Below are 16,816 nucleotides of genomic sequence, written 5' to 3' on the forward strand. Positions count from 1 at the left end.
CTTAACGCTAATACCAGATAATTTGCAAAGGAGATTTGGATGGTGCTTTAAGTTCAAGAAAAATCTCAACAATGCTTCCCTTTCAATTTGTTCCAGTTCTTCTTGCTGAGATATGTTAAATTTTATTAAGTTCATCTCATACTGTCATGAAGTTTCACTGCAATTCCAACTTAGTTTACTTTGGTAAGTGTTGATTATTCAATTACTTTGAAACGTCTCTGTCATACCTCCCAAACAGGCAAGATTTTAGTGCAATTTATTTTTAAAGCAATTTATTCATAAACGTTTCCTGCTTAAGTATGCAAAGCCTTACATAGCCTATTTAAAAATATGACTTGGTTATAAGGAGAGGAGAGGATACACAACAGAAAGAACCTAAATTAATGTTTTGAATCCTACACTGGAAGGTGCCATGGAAGTTGTATTCTCCTTTTACATCATGCCTTGAGATTTTCTTGACTGCCGTTGTTGAAAGTCACAAGTAGGATTATTAAACCTAAAAAAAATTAGAACCAAAACAAAACTTTGCTAATTTTTCCAGTTTATAGTGTGCATTTATCTGCACCTACTATACTTTCAGTTTTGTTTCCCATTGTTGACAGTCTTTCACAAAAAGCAACCATTTAAAAAAATGAAAATCTGGGGATGGGGAGGATTGAAAACAAAACAAACCCAGAAATTCCCAGGATTACAAAGCAGAAATAGTATCTGAACTATTACCTAATTTCTTTATTATAAAGATGAATTTCTAATTGGCACCAGCTCTTCAACAAAATGAGAGGCAGGATAAAGCATTATTTGTGCAATTGGGATACACCATAACAACTGCAGCTGGAAAAACCTTCATGACCCATAAAATCACACACTCCTTCACTGGCACTCTAGAATCCTATTTTTTTTTATATTTTGCTGACTTGACTTAATTTACTGGGAATATTTATTATAAAATCTTAACTTTCAGAGTACTTTTGTTTGTGGTCCCCAGCACCTGTCAATGCTTCAGAAATAACTTGCCTTTGGGCCCAGTACTATGAGGCACTGAGCACTTCACTAGCAGTTGGGACTCAAGCTAAAGCTAGATTTCAACAAATAAACACCAGTCATTCCCTCCAAGTTTCCCTTCTGAGATTAAGTTGAAAACTTTATGCAGAACAGCATTTGAAAAAGTAGGCTATGCACACATTATGAGTATCCCAAAAACACTTGGGGAGGGAAGGGCAACTGTCTGGATACGGGACAGAACTACAAGACCATTTCCAATTTTAAGGGCATTGCTGCTCTCTACTTTGTTTCCAGCAGTATACTAGGCCTACAGAGAGTTATGGTTATGCATCACCCTTGATTCACTGCAGATCCAAAATCAGTTGGAATCTTCACAATCATCATGAGTGATATCAATCGTGATTAAGTTGTAATAGTACCGTTACATTCATCAGCTGCAGAGCCCTTTTTAAGACAAGTATGTCTGCCTTTTGTTAGCTTCTTCAGTACACTCCACCTCCTCTCTCCCTAACATGCATGTTTTCTCCTTTCAAAATCTCTTGTCCAATATACATCAGTTTCACTGGGCGCCTCTCCATTCCAGCTCTCTTCAGGAGCTGGCAGACTGAACAACTAGGTCCTGTTCTGTACCCACAAACACCTGGCTCCCCCAAAGCTGGGCTCTTCTGCTCCTCTTCTGTCCCATTACTTCAGTTCAGGACGTCACAAAATAATTTTCCTTGCTGATTTTCAAGCACCAGATGCAGTTCTCTGACCTCCCTAGGGTTCTGAAAAGTACCATCATTCTGTGCTCCTCTTCCCACATGGGGAGTATAACTCCTGCTTGGTTTCCTGATCAGACAATAATCTGGGGACTCTTGACTGTGCTACATTAATTGCAGAAGTAGTTAGCAATGAAGAGAAAGCTACCAACTACTGCTAAACAATAAAGCCCCCAGAGGTCAAGAAAAACAGCTTGAAAAAACATCCAACTATTTAAGAATTCTTTCATTTGGAAAATGTTTAAGTGATGTTGTAGCTGTGGTGGTCCAAGAAATGTGTGGGTCATATCTTTTAACATACCAACTGTATATGCATATGCTCTTCAGAACAGTCCTTTCTATTAAGTCTTTGCAAGGTACCCAATTAGATCCTGGCATCTGGCAGGTATTAGTATGAACACTGATCAATCAGACTTCCAAACTGGAGAAGGGAACAAAGGGCAGGTCTAGAAACAGTGACACACAGTAGGTAAGAAGGGTCCCATTATTTTTAGTAGCAAATTTTAAAGTCAGTAATTCTTAACCTGGGTGTCAGCGCAACCGTGGATACCGCAAGATCTTTTCAAGGGTACCGTGAGGTGCGAGGAGATAAGTGCAGGCACAGACACATCCCCAAGCTTCTGACCTGCCCCCACTACCAGATCCCTCTGCAAGCACTGTAATAAATAAATCAGTTCTTGAAATGGGGTGATGCTTAGTCATAGAAGTTATGCAGAAGTGTCTGAGAAAGTTGAGAATCACTGGATTAAGTATAGGAGAGCACCCTGCATTCCAATGTCCACCATTGACTGCATCCAAAAAAAGATGATGATGTTGTTAATACTGAGCTGATAAAAATATTTTTTGCTAAGAAGATCAATTAATGTTGCTATATAAATTTTTTGGACCTCAAAAGTTACCATGAGGTCCTAAAATTCACCCAGGCCTCACCTAGACTTGAAAAATGATATACCAAAAACCATATTAGTGGGGGAAAAAACCCAAAACACATTTTTAATTAAGTACCATCTAAAACATGCTTGCATTTTCAATAGATGGTGTCTAAAGCCTTTAAAAAAGCCCAAACAAACAAATAAAAAACCCTTCTACCTGTATTAAGTAATGGCACTGATGGCCTAATCTACACCACAGGCCATTTGGGTTATGTTAGAGTTTACTGATAAGCTATTTATGTTCTGCTTTGCATCATAATCGTTTGTATACACATATTACCTTGCTCACTTGTACCTAACAGGATTTTATAGTTCCATTCCTTCCCTAGAGCTTGGCCAAAATGGACACTCAAAAATCATGAAATCACTGCAACCATCATATCAAGACAGAAGCAGTACCAATAGGGTAAACCAGATAAAAATAACCAAGACGTAGAACCAGATTCAGGTGCGATGCATTTATGCTGGAGGTATCCACAGGAGCCCACTGCACACTGGCTAGATGACTGCTCACCATTATTGATTGACTTGATACCATTTAGTAATTTTTCCGTCTAAAACCTTGCTTTGCTCATTTTGCCAACACACAAGTCAGCGTAATGAAGAAGAGAGCTATGCCAACCTTTGCCACAATACCATATAGCCTGGGTATAACCCCTGGATTCTTCTCCTGACCTTTACTGTCTTCCCTCCCCTACAGTGCTCTCCATTTAAGTTCATCTCCATGGAATTAAAAACAGGCAATACATTTACCAGAGAGTATGCACTTACCCCAACTCAGTGTAAACAAGGCCCATTAATTACAGATAGCACCTCGTGCTAATACTTTTGCACCTTCTTGAGGCTAATCACATTGGGAATTTTTATATGCGTTTCCGACACTGCACCAGGCACTTTTAAATTAGCAAGCTGTGCTAATTAAAAGCACCCACACATCACGTGCATCAATGGCACAGCACACCTCTGTGCTGAGAAAATGGGAGCAGTGTGCTTTGAACTAAAGCACAAACACGTTTTAATTGAAAGTGCACCGCTGCCATTTTCTCAACACAGAGGAGTGCTGCACCGCTGATGCATGCGATGCGCGAGGCTGCAAGAATGCATCAATTTACATGTTCCAGCAGATTCAATTAAATCGAGTCTACTTCAATGTGCTATATTTCCAGTGTGTCAAAGCAGGCTCCCCACAAGTGTGTAAGTGCCCATTGTTTCTCAAAGTGTCCCAAGTTTCTAACAGAAGCCTTGAAATTGGCAGTACCTACCTAGTCATCTCAGGATGGCTTAAGAAGCCCTGAAGTTGAGGACTCCAACTGTTCAATTTAATCAGTACAATTATGTTAACAGAGTAGACAGTGGGGCCCAACATTTTGCACTTAAGTGATTTGTGCACTGAACCAACATGCAGATAACCACAGCACAAAAAAATGCATGAAGTGATCCTTTTTTACCCCATACAATTGCCAGAAGACTGACCATTGCTTTCTAGCACTGAGTATGCAACTGTCATCTATACCTTGGAGTTCTTCAGGCTAAACATATGAAAGTAACTGCAAACTCCGATTCAGCTAACCAAACAACATTGGGAATTTCTTCTATGAATTATTTCCAGAAAGGTTATGACCTAGACATAACCTATGTGGTTTAAGTTACTAGTTAAAATCAACAAAAACGTCAAATTTCCTGGCTCCCAGATGTCCTAGAGACCGTCTTCCCCTCTCTGCAATATTTAAGATTAGCTGGTTTACTCCTTCTTTAAGGGACACTAGCAGACTGTCCACACCTGAGAACATTGTCCCTCCTTGTCCCCCAACAATCTCTCTTTGAAGAGCTACAAGATTTTATGACTGTCAAGTCAAGACACAATGTTCATTTTATAAAGAAACTGGTTACTTTAGTCCAAGTTTGTCCAATCTGTTCCAAAATTCATGAAAGCCTGGGCATTTAAACTTGTTTAATATTAAGGTCAGCTGTGGTTTGCCAATGAGATTTAGAAAAATAAAGTCATTGCTATACCTGTTCCCTTTGGGAGGGAAGAGGAGAAAGTATGTAAATACATTTTTACATTTTTTTTTAAATTAAAACACAATGCTGCTATTCCCAAGAATAACAAGTACAAAAATGTACCTGATAGAAAACAACAATTGAGGTGTTTATTTTATTCTTTTGTTATAAGGGTGCTGATTAGAATATAAATATAATTGCATTTCAATTTTCCATGCAGTGTTGCCTGTGGATCAACAATGCTTAAAGCCAAACAAAAAAAGGATACAGTAAGTTGTGCTTTTTTTTTTTTATGGTGTGATACAGTTTAAGTTTTCTTTCAAAGGGGAAAGCAAGCAAATCACAACACAAGTTCTTAATTTTGTATTTGTACAGTATAAGAGAGGTACAGCTGTCACTTCGAAGTATCCCCAAAATAGACTGAGAAAATTGAAGCATTACATTTAACTACTGTTAAGGCCATAGTAATTTACATGTTAACATTGATAAATTCACTGCTAATTATTTTGAGTAAAAACAGCCTAAACAGTTTACCCATTGTTATTAGATGCACTAGCACAGCTGAGACTATGCTGTCAGGTATTGCCAGGATGAATAAGTGGCTAAAATATGGGTGCAAGGGAAGTTTTAGAGATCAAGGTAAAATGCTATACTAACTGTTCATTATCACATGTAGCTCACAGTATACTATGAGGGGGTTTTCCATTTATACAAAACTACTGGAGTCACAAAACTGCAGAAACTAAGGCACATCATGAAGATTTGGGACCTGTCTGCACTGGACTGTGCTGATTCTTCTACAAGAAACTATCACAGTGTGCTTCATATTTATTCTTTTAATTCCCACACTTCTCACTCACAGCTTTCCATGGACCCCAAACAAGGAAGCAAAAGCAGCCTGAACCAATTATTTAAAAAAAAAAAAGAAGAAGTGTTGATGTTGCTTTTATTTCATCACAAGTTGAGAAATCAACTACCATGTCCCTCCAAGCACTTTCAGGTTTGCTTCCTTGTCAATTACTTAAAGTTTTGTTTAAATTTTTTTTCTCCACTCTAATCAAATTGATCATCTCATCCACCACATTCAGTGAAACAAACATGTTGATATGCCACAACAATCAGTTTCCGGATGATGCAATATAATGTCATACACTGGACTCCAGGAGTAAATAACATAGGAAAGATAACCATTCCATTTTACAGGAAAAATAATGTTTTGAATACTTTTAGGCAGACAAGGTTCTTTGGGTGAATCTGATATCTTTTTTTAGACCAACTTAAATGGTTGGAAAATGATTATTAAGCAAGCTTTCAAAAACCCTTAGTCAGGCTAAGGAAGTTTCTGCAGTTGGTGTGTACTCTTTCTGGATGGAATGAAAAGTAGAGAAGCCAGAGGCTGGTCTGGTATGCATACAAGACAGGTAGTCAGTGAAAATGTAGATTGACACTCTGGCTGAAGTAGTCTGTCCTAATGTTGAGCCTGAAATGGTCTTCCAGGAGTTTGTGACCACTACTCCTGGTTTTCCCCAAGGGTACCCTGGTGAACAGTTGTTCACCAAGCCCTTGATATAGCAGTAAGCTGCTACCAACTCCCTCATCTGCCTTCTCTTCTTCAGGCTGAAGAGTCCCAGGTCCCTCAGCCTTACCTCATATGGCTTGCCATGCAAGTTTCTGACCATACAGATGGTCCTTCTCTGGACTCGAGCTTTTCCATGTCCTTCTCCAAGTGTGGCACCCAGAACCGGATGCAGTACTCCATCTGTGGTCTTATCAACGCTGAGTAGAGTGGAAGAATCACTTCCTTGGTTTTGCTGAAGATGTATCAATTGATGCACACCAGAGTTTTATTTGCCTTGCTGGATACAGCATCGCACTGCTGCCTCATGTTCATACTGTGGTCATTTATTACACCCAGGTCTCTTTCGTTCGTAGTGCTGGTCAGATTGGCGTTGCCAAGCCTGTACATGTGCAGGGGATTGTTTGTCCCCAGGTAGAGTACTTTACATTTCTCAATGCTAAACCTCATCCAATTCTGATATGCCCAATTTGCCAGCCTGTCTAGGTCCTACCTTCAAGCATGATTATGCTTCCCCATAACTTGGCGTTGCCGAAACTGGAAAAACAAAACCCCAAACTAAAGGAGTTATTGGAAGATCCGACAAAACCTGGTTTACAACACAGTCTATAGTAATCCAAAGGGGCACACCACCCCTTGGAAAACATTTTGTAAGATATTTTCTACAGTGTAAGTTCTGTCAACTTACAGGACTAAAGTAGCTTAAGAGGCCAAAAGGTTCATGAGGTTCAATTACCTTTAACAAGCAGTTTATCTCGAACTGACACTCTCCGAGTAGAATCGGAAGCTGGATTGGATGCACGGGGCCCTTTGACACCATCATCCCGCTTCAGTTTGCTTGCCAGCGTTAGCATAACTGCTACCATCAATCTAGAACGCAAGCATCAGAGAGACTGGTAAGCACACCTCAAAGTGCAAGACTACCAAAATAGTTATTAAAAAAAGTTAATAATTACATAAAGTATTTTGAGTTCCAGATAAATGACAGTTCAGTGGTATCCACAGTATGCTACTCAGTGGCAGTAAAAGCCACTTGCAAAAGCCATTAAGGAAATGTTATTGTGCAAGACGACAAATGACTGCACCCAATAAAAGCCATTAATGTTTTAGGACTTCAGGTTAAGCACTGAATTGAATATTTGAAGTTGGGTTGAGACAAGTCCGGGTATAAATATGGAGTGAACTGGCTTACAGTGCATCAGGTTCTAGCACAGAATCAATTACAGCAGAGAAATTTCAGTAAGTTTCACTCTGCTTTCAAGGAAATTTCTTTCTGATAAATTAGCTAAACATACCACTTCCTGAACTTGTTATTTCTACAGAATTTCAATAAAGAAGCCCATCTGAGTGATCAGAAAACCTTTACGAAGTTGCAAATACGAAAAGACCGTGCATATCCATAGAGACCAAGGTGCAGACATCAAAAGCTGTATTCAGAAACAACTCTTCCTCCCAACAGTTCTGGCCATGCAGAACATCAGGGAAGGGGGATACCACTGAATAGGAAGAGGTAACACAAAAATCTCTGGTCCTGAGGCAGCTTTGACAATTACCAGTATCTACAGTGAACGGAGATACCGTTCTCTGTTAGGTGCTCCTTACCATTATCACAGTAAATACCTAGATAGGTACAGAGGCTCAAAGATGGAAGTGATATTTTGTTATAGCAGTCCTCCCTGAAAGGAACTAAGAAAGAGTTGCCCAGTAAGTCGCTATCCAACCCCCCCTGCACGGAGTCATTTATTACTTTATTAATAGGCAGCATATAAAGGTCAGTGCTTGAAAATGCCAAAAAGCAAAGCCAGAATGCACTGATAAAAAAAAAAACAAAAAAACCCCTGAATGTAGATAATTGTTTTTTGCCAGTGGTTATGCCACCAAAAGGAATGGAAAAGCCAAAACATTGAGGCCCCCATTCTTGGAGGGGAGGAGAGGGTACATTCTTAAGCTGCCATATATGAATTAACTAAATCAAGGTAGAGGAGAAAAAAAATCCCAAGCCAGGACAGCTTGAGTCTTTACACACAAGTTGTCAAGTTGAATAAAAAGTGACAGAAAAGCAGGAAGGGGCAGAATTACATAGGGCCTTTAAAATATTCCATAGGAGTATGAATTTGGAGTGGAAAACAGAAAACCAACTGAAACTCTCTCTCTCTCTCTCTCAATGCAGTGGGAACACCATGGAGGCCAATTTGAGATGTGCTATGAAATGAAGGATCTGGTAGAACCCCCTGCACATGGATGCTCCTTTCTTGTGAGCAGTTCACAAAATTGAACTTTATCAGATCCCTGCATCAGCAGCTTTTTCACCCTCCTATCACACTCATTCATACCACAAAATAAAAAGCCACTAAGGAAAAACCTTAGCCTTGCCAATTTGGCCAAGTCCACTGTAAAATCTTAAAGAAGCAATGTGGTTCGAGACTGGGATTTACATGCCTAACTTGAGAAGAACCTGAAAGTGCTGGTGCATTTGGTAAAGGAGCATATAAAATTAAAGTATTCAGAATAAAACTCAAAACACAACATGGCAAAGACGTGTACCAGTAAGGTCATCTTAAAAGGAAAACAGTTTTCATAGTATCAGCTGGCATGCTGTACTGATAAGAAATGCAAGAAGGTTGAAAGCACCAAGATAGCAAGATCTGGTACTAGGCTACCAACTCAGACTAGACAAAGCCATGTATCCAGGGCAAATATAAATCTTATTAAGGCAAAGTACGCCAGGCAGAATGGAAATTCATTGGTTCTCTCTCTGGAACAGAAGAAGGGACAGAAAACAGTCCAAGCAGCTGTGCTCCTTCAATGCAGAAAGGGGGAAGAGAAACAAGCTCAAAGGAGGTTCTACTTTTAAGGGCAGTGGGATGGAAGACCAGATAAGCTGGGCATGTAGTCCTGCTCTTACAGGGCCCTTGTTTCAAAGCTCAGCTTCCAATTGCTGTAATTTCAATGGGAGTTATACACCTAAACACCTTTGTGGACCTGGCTCCTGCTGCTTTGCACCAAAGCACAAGAGCACAGCAGAAGGCAGGGAGGAGTCACCTCTACCAGCAAAGAGATGCAGGTAACCACACTGGTCTGAAGTCAGGCAGAAGGCAAAGGAGAGATGCGCCTTGTGGACTAACTCAGCGGTGCTCTGGTTTTTAGCCCCAAGGGCCAAATGAGGGCTGATCCATGAGCCAGCCTGAACCTGACAAGGCCAGGCCCTGTGCACCTGGATAGGGTCTGGGTGTCACGCGTGGGGATCTGCTTCTGGCAGCCTGCCCCCCTTGCCAGCCCCAAGAGCCCAGTGTGGCAGCAGGGGAGCAGCAGCTCCAAATTCCCAAAGGGAGCAGGGCACTGTGAGCCAAATGATGCAGTTCAGGGGGCAGCTGCTGGACGAACCCGATCAGAGGCAGGAGTGTTTGTTTGCCCGCCTCGTCGGTGGCGCCTGCCAAGGTGCCAAAGCCGAGCAGAGCAGAGATCTGTGCAAGTGCCCGACCCAGGGACAGGGAGAAGCCGGGGTCCCTCCGGGGGTTAGACGAGAACCCAGAGCCGCCCTGAAGAGGGAGGGGGCCGGAGGGGCGCGGAACAGAGACTGGCGCCTCTGGGAGGGGCAGCGCGGGGCCCCCGACCCGGCCGGTCCAGGGTTGTGGCCTCCCGCCGGCCCCGCCTCTCAGACCACCGCGGAAGCCGCTGCTCAAAAGCCTCGACGGCGGCTCCCCCCACCCCGGCCCGCCCGCCGGAGGGGGGGGGGGGCAGCCCCAAACCGGAGCAGTAAGGGAGCGCAGCTGCCGGCGGGCCGGGCCGCGCTCACCTGGCCGCCGCCTCAGGTCCCGGCTCCCGCCGCAGCGGCCAACACCATCCCCGCGGGGCCCGAGCCGGGAGCGGGCCGCAGCCTCCTCCTCCCACAGCGGCTGCAGAGCCGGAAGTGGGGGGCGGGGCTGGGGGCGGGGCGACACACCCGTATTCAGTGTTTGCAACAAGAACTTTATCAGCACCGTGCAGTGGTACGAACACGGCGGCCTCCGACCTGGAGGGCACGAGTCTCGTCCCGTGCCGCGATCTTGCGTGACCGGCCAAGACTTCCCCCGTGCTTTTCCCCCGCGGGCGGGGGGGCAGTAGAAGCTGTTGCTATTTAAAGGAGCAGCGCGGGGCGGCGCGTTCTGCCGAGTCACCGTGACTCAGCGCTGCCGGGCGGGCGACGCACAGAGCTGTCCGGCTTCCCCCGCCCGCGCGGGCCTCTCGCCCTCCCCCTGCTGCAGGGCTCTGGACAGGGGTGCGCGCAGCACGCACGTGAACACCCTCCCTTTCGGGGGAGAGCAAAACCACATGGGCGGGCTCGGTTGAATCAGAAAGGTAACTGCCGCAATGGAAAGGCCGCTGCTGTTCCCAGGCAGTGGGTTCCATAGTTTGGCTGGAGCAGGAACCGGAAGTTGGGAGTGCAGCTGCACCACTGCCCTCCCGCCGGGCCCACCCCAGCTGCAGCCTTCTTCTTGGGCCTCTGACACCGAGCGCAGCCCACGGGCAGCTCCCGCAGGCTCTTCGTGTTTTGTCCTCCCCGGCCCACTCCCACTGTTTTATTCAGACTGCAGTGAAGGAGTGTTTGTACATGCAACAAAACTGGCCTTTAAAGTGGCTTGATTGCCCTTTCACACCGCTTTAATGGCATTGCTATTTACATGTTCAGAGGTGTATTTTGCTTTAAATGACTTGTGTAGCAAGCTAAAACCCCTCGGAGGTATTTTAGTTTGATACAGAACAAAATGCAACAGGGTGCTGGAAGCCAATGTGCTTGGGCTTCCAGTGTCCCATGCACCATTCCCACCGTCAGCATACCCAGCTGCCCTCCTGCTGCCTTGCTGTACTGTCCCCGAGGGCAAGCCAGCCATTTCTGAGAGGTCCCAGGTGGTGAGAAGGCAGCAGGGACGGTGCACAGGGTGCTGGAGCCTACTTGCCTCTCCCATGGTGAGTGAAGAGGCGGTGGCAAGCAGTCTCTGAGCTGTGGGGGATCCCAGTCCTTCCCTCCATGATGGCAGCACCTTCCAGGTGGCCCCTGCCCACTAGCACCCAGCCCAACAGAGAGAAAAAAAAGAGCCTGCCTGCCTGAGCTGAGTGAGGTCTGGTGCTGCCCTCCACGGTGGCAGCAAGTCCCAGGCAGCACCAGCCTGCTAGCAGATCACCCAGGTGGTCCCATGGGATGCTGCTGCCATAGAGGGAAGCATGGGACCTTGCACAGCTCAGGCAGGGAGAGTGGGGAAAAAAGATCAGGCTCCTTGTCACTTTTTCTCTTCAGTTGAGCCTGCCTGCACAAGCTGCCACCGGGTCACACAGCCCCCAAGATGTGCGAGTCCTGGTCCTTCACAGTGGTGTCACACCCCAGGTGCTAGCAGGTGGGTGCTGCAGGGAAGGGAGGGAATGGCTAAGTTCTCCTGCAGCTCAGGGACTGCTTGGCCTATTGCTGGCAGCTCATCCTTCCCCCCTGCTGCAGGAGAGGCAGGGGAAAAAAAGAGATTGGGCCCCTTCACCCTTGTACACATGGTGGAGGTTTTGTTCACCCTAAATTGAAATGGTGGGTTTTTAAATGACACAATTAAAAATGCATTGTTTCAACATAGGGAGAACGAAACCCCCCCATCACCTGAACAAGCACCCCAGGCTACTAGGTCGACTTGGTGTTACGTTACTGGTGAGTACCTGGAGAATGGGGCTCTGATCCTCAGCTGGCATTGGGAGGGGTGACCAAAAGATAAATAAAAACTCCTTTCTTTCCTGGCAAATTGCAGGCTCTCCATCAGGACTCCTGAATAGTGTCTGGAACTGGAATAGAGCCATACTATCTAGAGAATGTAGCCTATCCTTGTGAGAAAGAAGCCCTAGTGATAATTACATTCAACTTCCAGGTAGTTGTGTGAAACTGGAAGAAAGTTGAAATGGAAATGGAGGTGTTTTGTGATAGAAGAATAAACTGATGCTGCCACAAAATTCAGCAGTTGCTGTAACAGCATTTTTCCCAGCATGTATGGGACTGAATGGATTCCTAATAGATCTAGATCCCCCTTGGTTCAAGGGCCTTGAGATCTCTGGCTGAGCCACCTTAGAATTGGCCAAATAAACTGAAGTGCACCATTTAGTAAACTGAATCTATTATTCACTTGATCTATTCTCTTTTTCCCCCTACTTCCTCATTGCATAAGCATAATTTACTGTCAACAGTAAAAACAAAAGGCCCTAATGCTCCCATCAGGCGCTACTTGTGCCAACTGTCATACAAATCCAAATAAGCATGTGAGTTGTTTTTAAGAAGTGTCTGAACAAACTAGATTGAGGAAAGAAGAAAGCACTGTTGCTCTCATTTTATAGATGAAGAATAGAAGAAAAGATTAGGTGACATGCTAAAATGCAGTAAAGAACTCCATGTCACAACTGAGAATCAAACCCAGGTCTCCTATGTTCGGTACATGTTTTTTAGAGCTGTTGATAAAACTGGTGTTTTTATTGTTTCAAATTGAGCAAAGTAATTTCATTTGAACATTTTCAGTTGAAAAATATCTATACCTCCTCATTCGCCCAGACGAATCGAATTAAGATGAAACAAAGTACTATTTAAAGTTTACATTTGGAAAATAAAAGGAAATTGTTATTACTTCTCCTCCAGGAAAAAAGCTAATGTTTTTAGTTAGATTAGACATTTTCTGTATGAAGAAAATCAGCATTAATGAATCTGTATTTTTCAGGACAGAGTGAAATTTCAGCACAGAATATTGTAACTAGCGCTAGTGTTTTGTTGTAACCTTTTAAATCAAAACAAAAATCCTATCAGTCAAAAGCAGTAACCACAGACTAGGACAGCACTTCATGCCACCCCACCCCTTGATGCGGATTGGCAGAGAGTTCCTGGCAGGGGATGGAAAGGACAAGGGGGGCAGCCATCATCTTGTCTGCTGCCTTTTGTACCACACCACCACCAGCCAGCGGCTTCCCTTCTCTGCCTACACAAGACATTTACTGTGGGGTAGACTATTTAGCTACACAGTAAATGTTGAACATCTACACATGTGCCCCTATTAGGTTGGAGTGAACTAACGCTGCAGCAAGGTAGCATTTGTAAATATAAGTACTATCTTGCCGCAAAGCTTTTGTACTCTGCAGAGGTGCATGTGCAGACACTATCCCAGCTGCCTGGAGCACAAGGTTGCTTCAGCATGGGGACTGCCTGCTGGCTAGTAAGGCTGTACAAAATTTTGCCAGCTGTTTCTATTTGACACTGTTTCAACTCATTCCAAGCTCAAAACAGCTAAATTGATCGAAACAAAGGGCTTTGAAACAGCCTTGAAAGAAAATGAGGCTAGTTGAAACATTTCAAAATGTTTTGAGTTTCGAAGCACCCAACAGCCAGGTGGTGGGAGACGGGGGCTCCCAGCCCCTTGTGGCTCAGCTAGGCGGGGAGCACAGCCCTGGCTCTCCTTGCCTCCCTCAGCCAGGCTGCAGCCAATCAGAGCACAGGGGAAGGGAACTGAACCAGGGCTCAGTTCCCTTCCCCAGCACTACAATCAGGCTGGGGAAAGGAACTTAGCCCAGTTGCTCAGCTCCCCTCCCCAGGCCTATGATTGGGCCAGGGAAGGCAACTCAACCCAGCTAAGCTGAGTTCCCCTCCCCAATGTTAGATGGTGCTGGGGAGGGGAACTCAGCTGGGCTGAGTTCATTTCCCCAGCCTGATCCTAGGGCTGGGGAGGGGATCTCAGCAATCGGGCTCAGTTCCCTTCCCCAACTCCCCATCCCAGGCAGCAGCACCCGGCTTTCCCCCCTCATCTGGCAGGCAAATCAAGGGCCCACAGCCCTGGGAGGACTGGCAAAGCTCCTGCAGCCCTCCCAGGATTGCAGGCCCCGCCCCCCCCCCATCTGCCTGCTGGATGAGAGAGGCTGTTTCAAGCTTCCCCATTATAGCATATGGGCGAAACGTCGAAACAGCGCCACTGCATCAACGAAACAAAACGGAACAGCAGTTTTGAATCAAAATGAAATTCGAAATGAAACACAGTTCCATTCAGACCTCTAAACTTAAGTCAAAACAGAACGGTGCCCTGCACTGGAGCACCCTTGTGCCCCAGCCAGCCCCTCTGCAGCACATTCAGCTAAGTTGGGGGAAGTAGCCCTGGGCTGGCAGGCCAATCCCCAGGGCCTCCTGGAGCTACTCTGACCTGGCTCAACATGCTACAGTCCCACTTGCACATTTAAACAGTGCTCCTGAGAGTGATAATCCAGTTTTTGCTTTGCATAATTGCATGTGTAGATGCATCCAGTGAAAAGCCTCCTGTTCACTGTTCAAAGCCACTGCTTCAGAAGTGTATCAGTCCAGTATTAATTATGACCTAAACAACTACCTACAAAGGAAGAATAAGAGATCCTCCAACTTAAAAGGGATTAAGCAATGGTAAAGCCTAGGAGCAAGGAAAGTTTGGTAAATATTTGTTAAAATAATGTCCATTTTAACATTATTGCAAATGACACACTTCCCAGATCTTGTGCATGCTAGAAAAAAATGCACCAATTTCAATACACATTTTTAAAAAATCTAGTTAAACCACTGCAAAACTATAATATAGATAAACTTACTAGTTTAACTCTCACACTTCACTACTACAAAACACTAGTGGTGATTAGAGCTAGTGCAAAAGTTTATTTTTCCCACAACAATTTTTTAAATTGCAGCAGTTTGTTCGGTTCAAACCTGTTCATGTAGAGCACTGCTAGAGTGTAGCAGCCAAATTCTCCAAAGAGTCTGTCCATGCTGAGCATGCCCCTACTTAGGGCTGCATGGGCTGAGCAGGACTTTTCTTTTACTTGTTCCTTGAAGTTGCTGCAGGAAATAACGGCACTGAGATTCAAGATTCTCTCTTACTCAGGCCATGTACAGACACAGTTTGAAGCATGCCAAGTACCTCTAAAATGCTCGACAGTGAGAGTGCAAATGTTCATACCTGGTGATGAAACACTTAAAAATGACCCTCAGAAAAACAGGAGCATCTTTGAAAGGCTTCATTTTGAAGCATTTCTTGAAACGTCTGCATCCCTACATATCCCAGTGAATATATCTGCTGACATGTCACAGTGCTACGCTCCTGCATTCCCATGTGCTTAACTGTCTGTGAGAACTTCTGGGGACTGAGGAATAACTGAAGAAATATTCTAATGTAATACCATAAAAAGTTTCTGAAAGCCTTCCCGGGTAATAATGCAATAAACCTAAGAGGCATGCTGGGATTTCTACTCTCCAGCCTTCGGGCTGGAGACCACTGCTACAACACTTAAAGACAACCTACAGTACCATTAGTTACTACATTGGTTAAAAGAATAGGTCTGCACTGCAGCTCCAGAGGTCCAACTGTGCTCATGACCCATGTGGGTACTGATATAACTTCACTTCTCTTCATAAGGATATTTTGAAAAAACTGTAAATATGTTTGTTGAGGCACTCAGATACTATAAGTGGTCAGAACTATAAAAAAGCGAGTGAAGAAATATATAATTCTGTTTCTATAAGAGGGGCTCAGGAGTGTGCAGAAAATATGGGAAGGGACCATATATTATGGTAAATCATGATAAAGCAGAATACTGAATAGCTGCTCATGAAGCAACTACTGCTCCTCCTATGCTCTTTAGGAAGCAGGGGACCTATAGAAAAAAATGTGTTTATGTAATTAAAGGTCAGATCCAGACGTGCAAGCACGTGCATTTCCCTGGTGACAAGCAGCAGCGGCACAATACAATATAAGCTGCTGCTACTTGTTCCCAGGAAATGCTTGTGCGCATGCACTTAGACATGCAGCAGGTTTTCCCAGATGAGATAGGGGAGGCTGGAGCTAGCACCTGAGCTGGCTCAAGCAGCCTTACCTGGGCTAGGGACAGACATTCAAAAAGCCTGAGCCTGAATTGATTCAATCTTTGCAGGTTAGTCTAACCTGGCTAAACTAAATCAACTTTGTAACCAGATAGACATCCCAGATATTCAGGCACATGCCTCCAGTGGCTCAGGCTAGAAACTGGGGGGGTGCTAGAGTAGCCTTCCCTTCCCTTGCAAAGAGCTGAGCTGAGGGGGGCATGGTCAGGCCCTAGCAGGACACTGTGATTAGGAAGGGGTCCCCCCCCTCCTTGATAACAGAGCATTTATCTGCTCTGTTATTGGCATTTAACACCCCCATTAGAAAACAAAGCCTCGTTCATTACAAGCCCTTTTTAAACAGCTCTTTCCAAGGAAAATGCATACCAACCTCTGGCTTCTTTACTATTCATTCCATTCAGGAAGAGGACCCACCAACTGCAGGCAGGGGGATTTATGGGGGGTTTTTTCTTAAAGGGCCAGAGCCACAGCGGGCAGGACAGCGATGGGCAGGGTGGCTGGGGGAGTGGGGAGGGGTTGGGAGGCTCATGCAGAGCCGCCCACTCAGTGTGGATCACCCCCCACGTGGCAGCACCCACTGAGTCAGGGCTTTTTTATTTTAACAAATGCCAGAAGCTGGGGCAGGCAAGGCAGCCATTGCCAGGTGGGGGATGGGCCTGCCTGA

The 16,816-nt window shown here is 44.8% G+C and overlaps 1 protein-coding gene and 1 long non-coding RNA gene across 4 annotated transcripts in view; one reads left to right on the top strand and one right to left on the bottom strand.

Annotated features, from left to right (window-relative positions):
- UBE2F (ubiquitin conjugating enzyme E2 F (putative)) overlaps positions 1 to 10,219 on the bottom strand; it is a 118,365-nt gene extending 108,146 nt beyond the window's left edge. For 2 of the 3 annotated variants that reach the window (XM_090045051.1, XM_090045052.1), the window contains exons 1-2: positions 10,069 to 10,219; positions 7,009 to 7,142 (exon numbers count right to left, since the gene is read on the bottom strand). In XM_090045051.1, the coding sequence (XP_089901177.1) occupies positions 7,009 to 7,138 (130 nt within the window). In that variant the 5' untranslated portion in view covers positions 7,139 to 7,142; positions 10,069 to 10,219. The remainder of the gene's footprint in view (positions 1 to 7,008; positions 7,143 to 10,068) is intronic. The other variant, XM_090045050.1, reaches the window with a different exon arrangement.
- Positions 10,220 to 10,357: 138 nt separating this feature from the next.
- On the top strand, positions 10,358 to 12,225 carry LOC149867246 (uncharacterized). Its single transcript, XR_016442001.1, has 4 exons — positions 10,358 to 10,610; positions 11,548 to 11,644; positions 11,870 to 11,940; positions 12,038 to 12,225. It is a non-coding gene; the product is annotated as an uncharacterized LOC149867246 (long non-coding RNA).
- Positions 12,226 to 16,816: the final 4,591 nt, after the last annotated feature.

This window comes from Crocodylus siamensis, chromosome 4 (genome assembly GCF_052110815.1).
Source record: "Crocodylus siamensis isolate JL-2025a chromosome 4, ASM5211081v1, whole genome shotgun sequence".
Lineage (NCBI taxonomy): Eukaryota > Metazoa > Chordata > Crocodylia > Crocodylidae > Crocodylus > Crocodylus siamensis.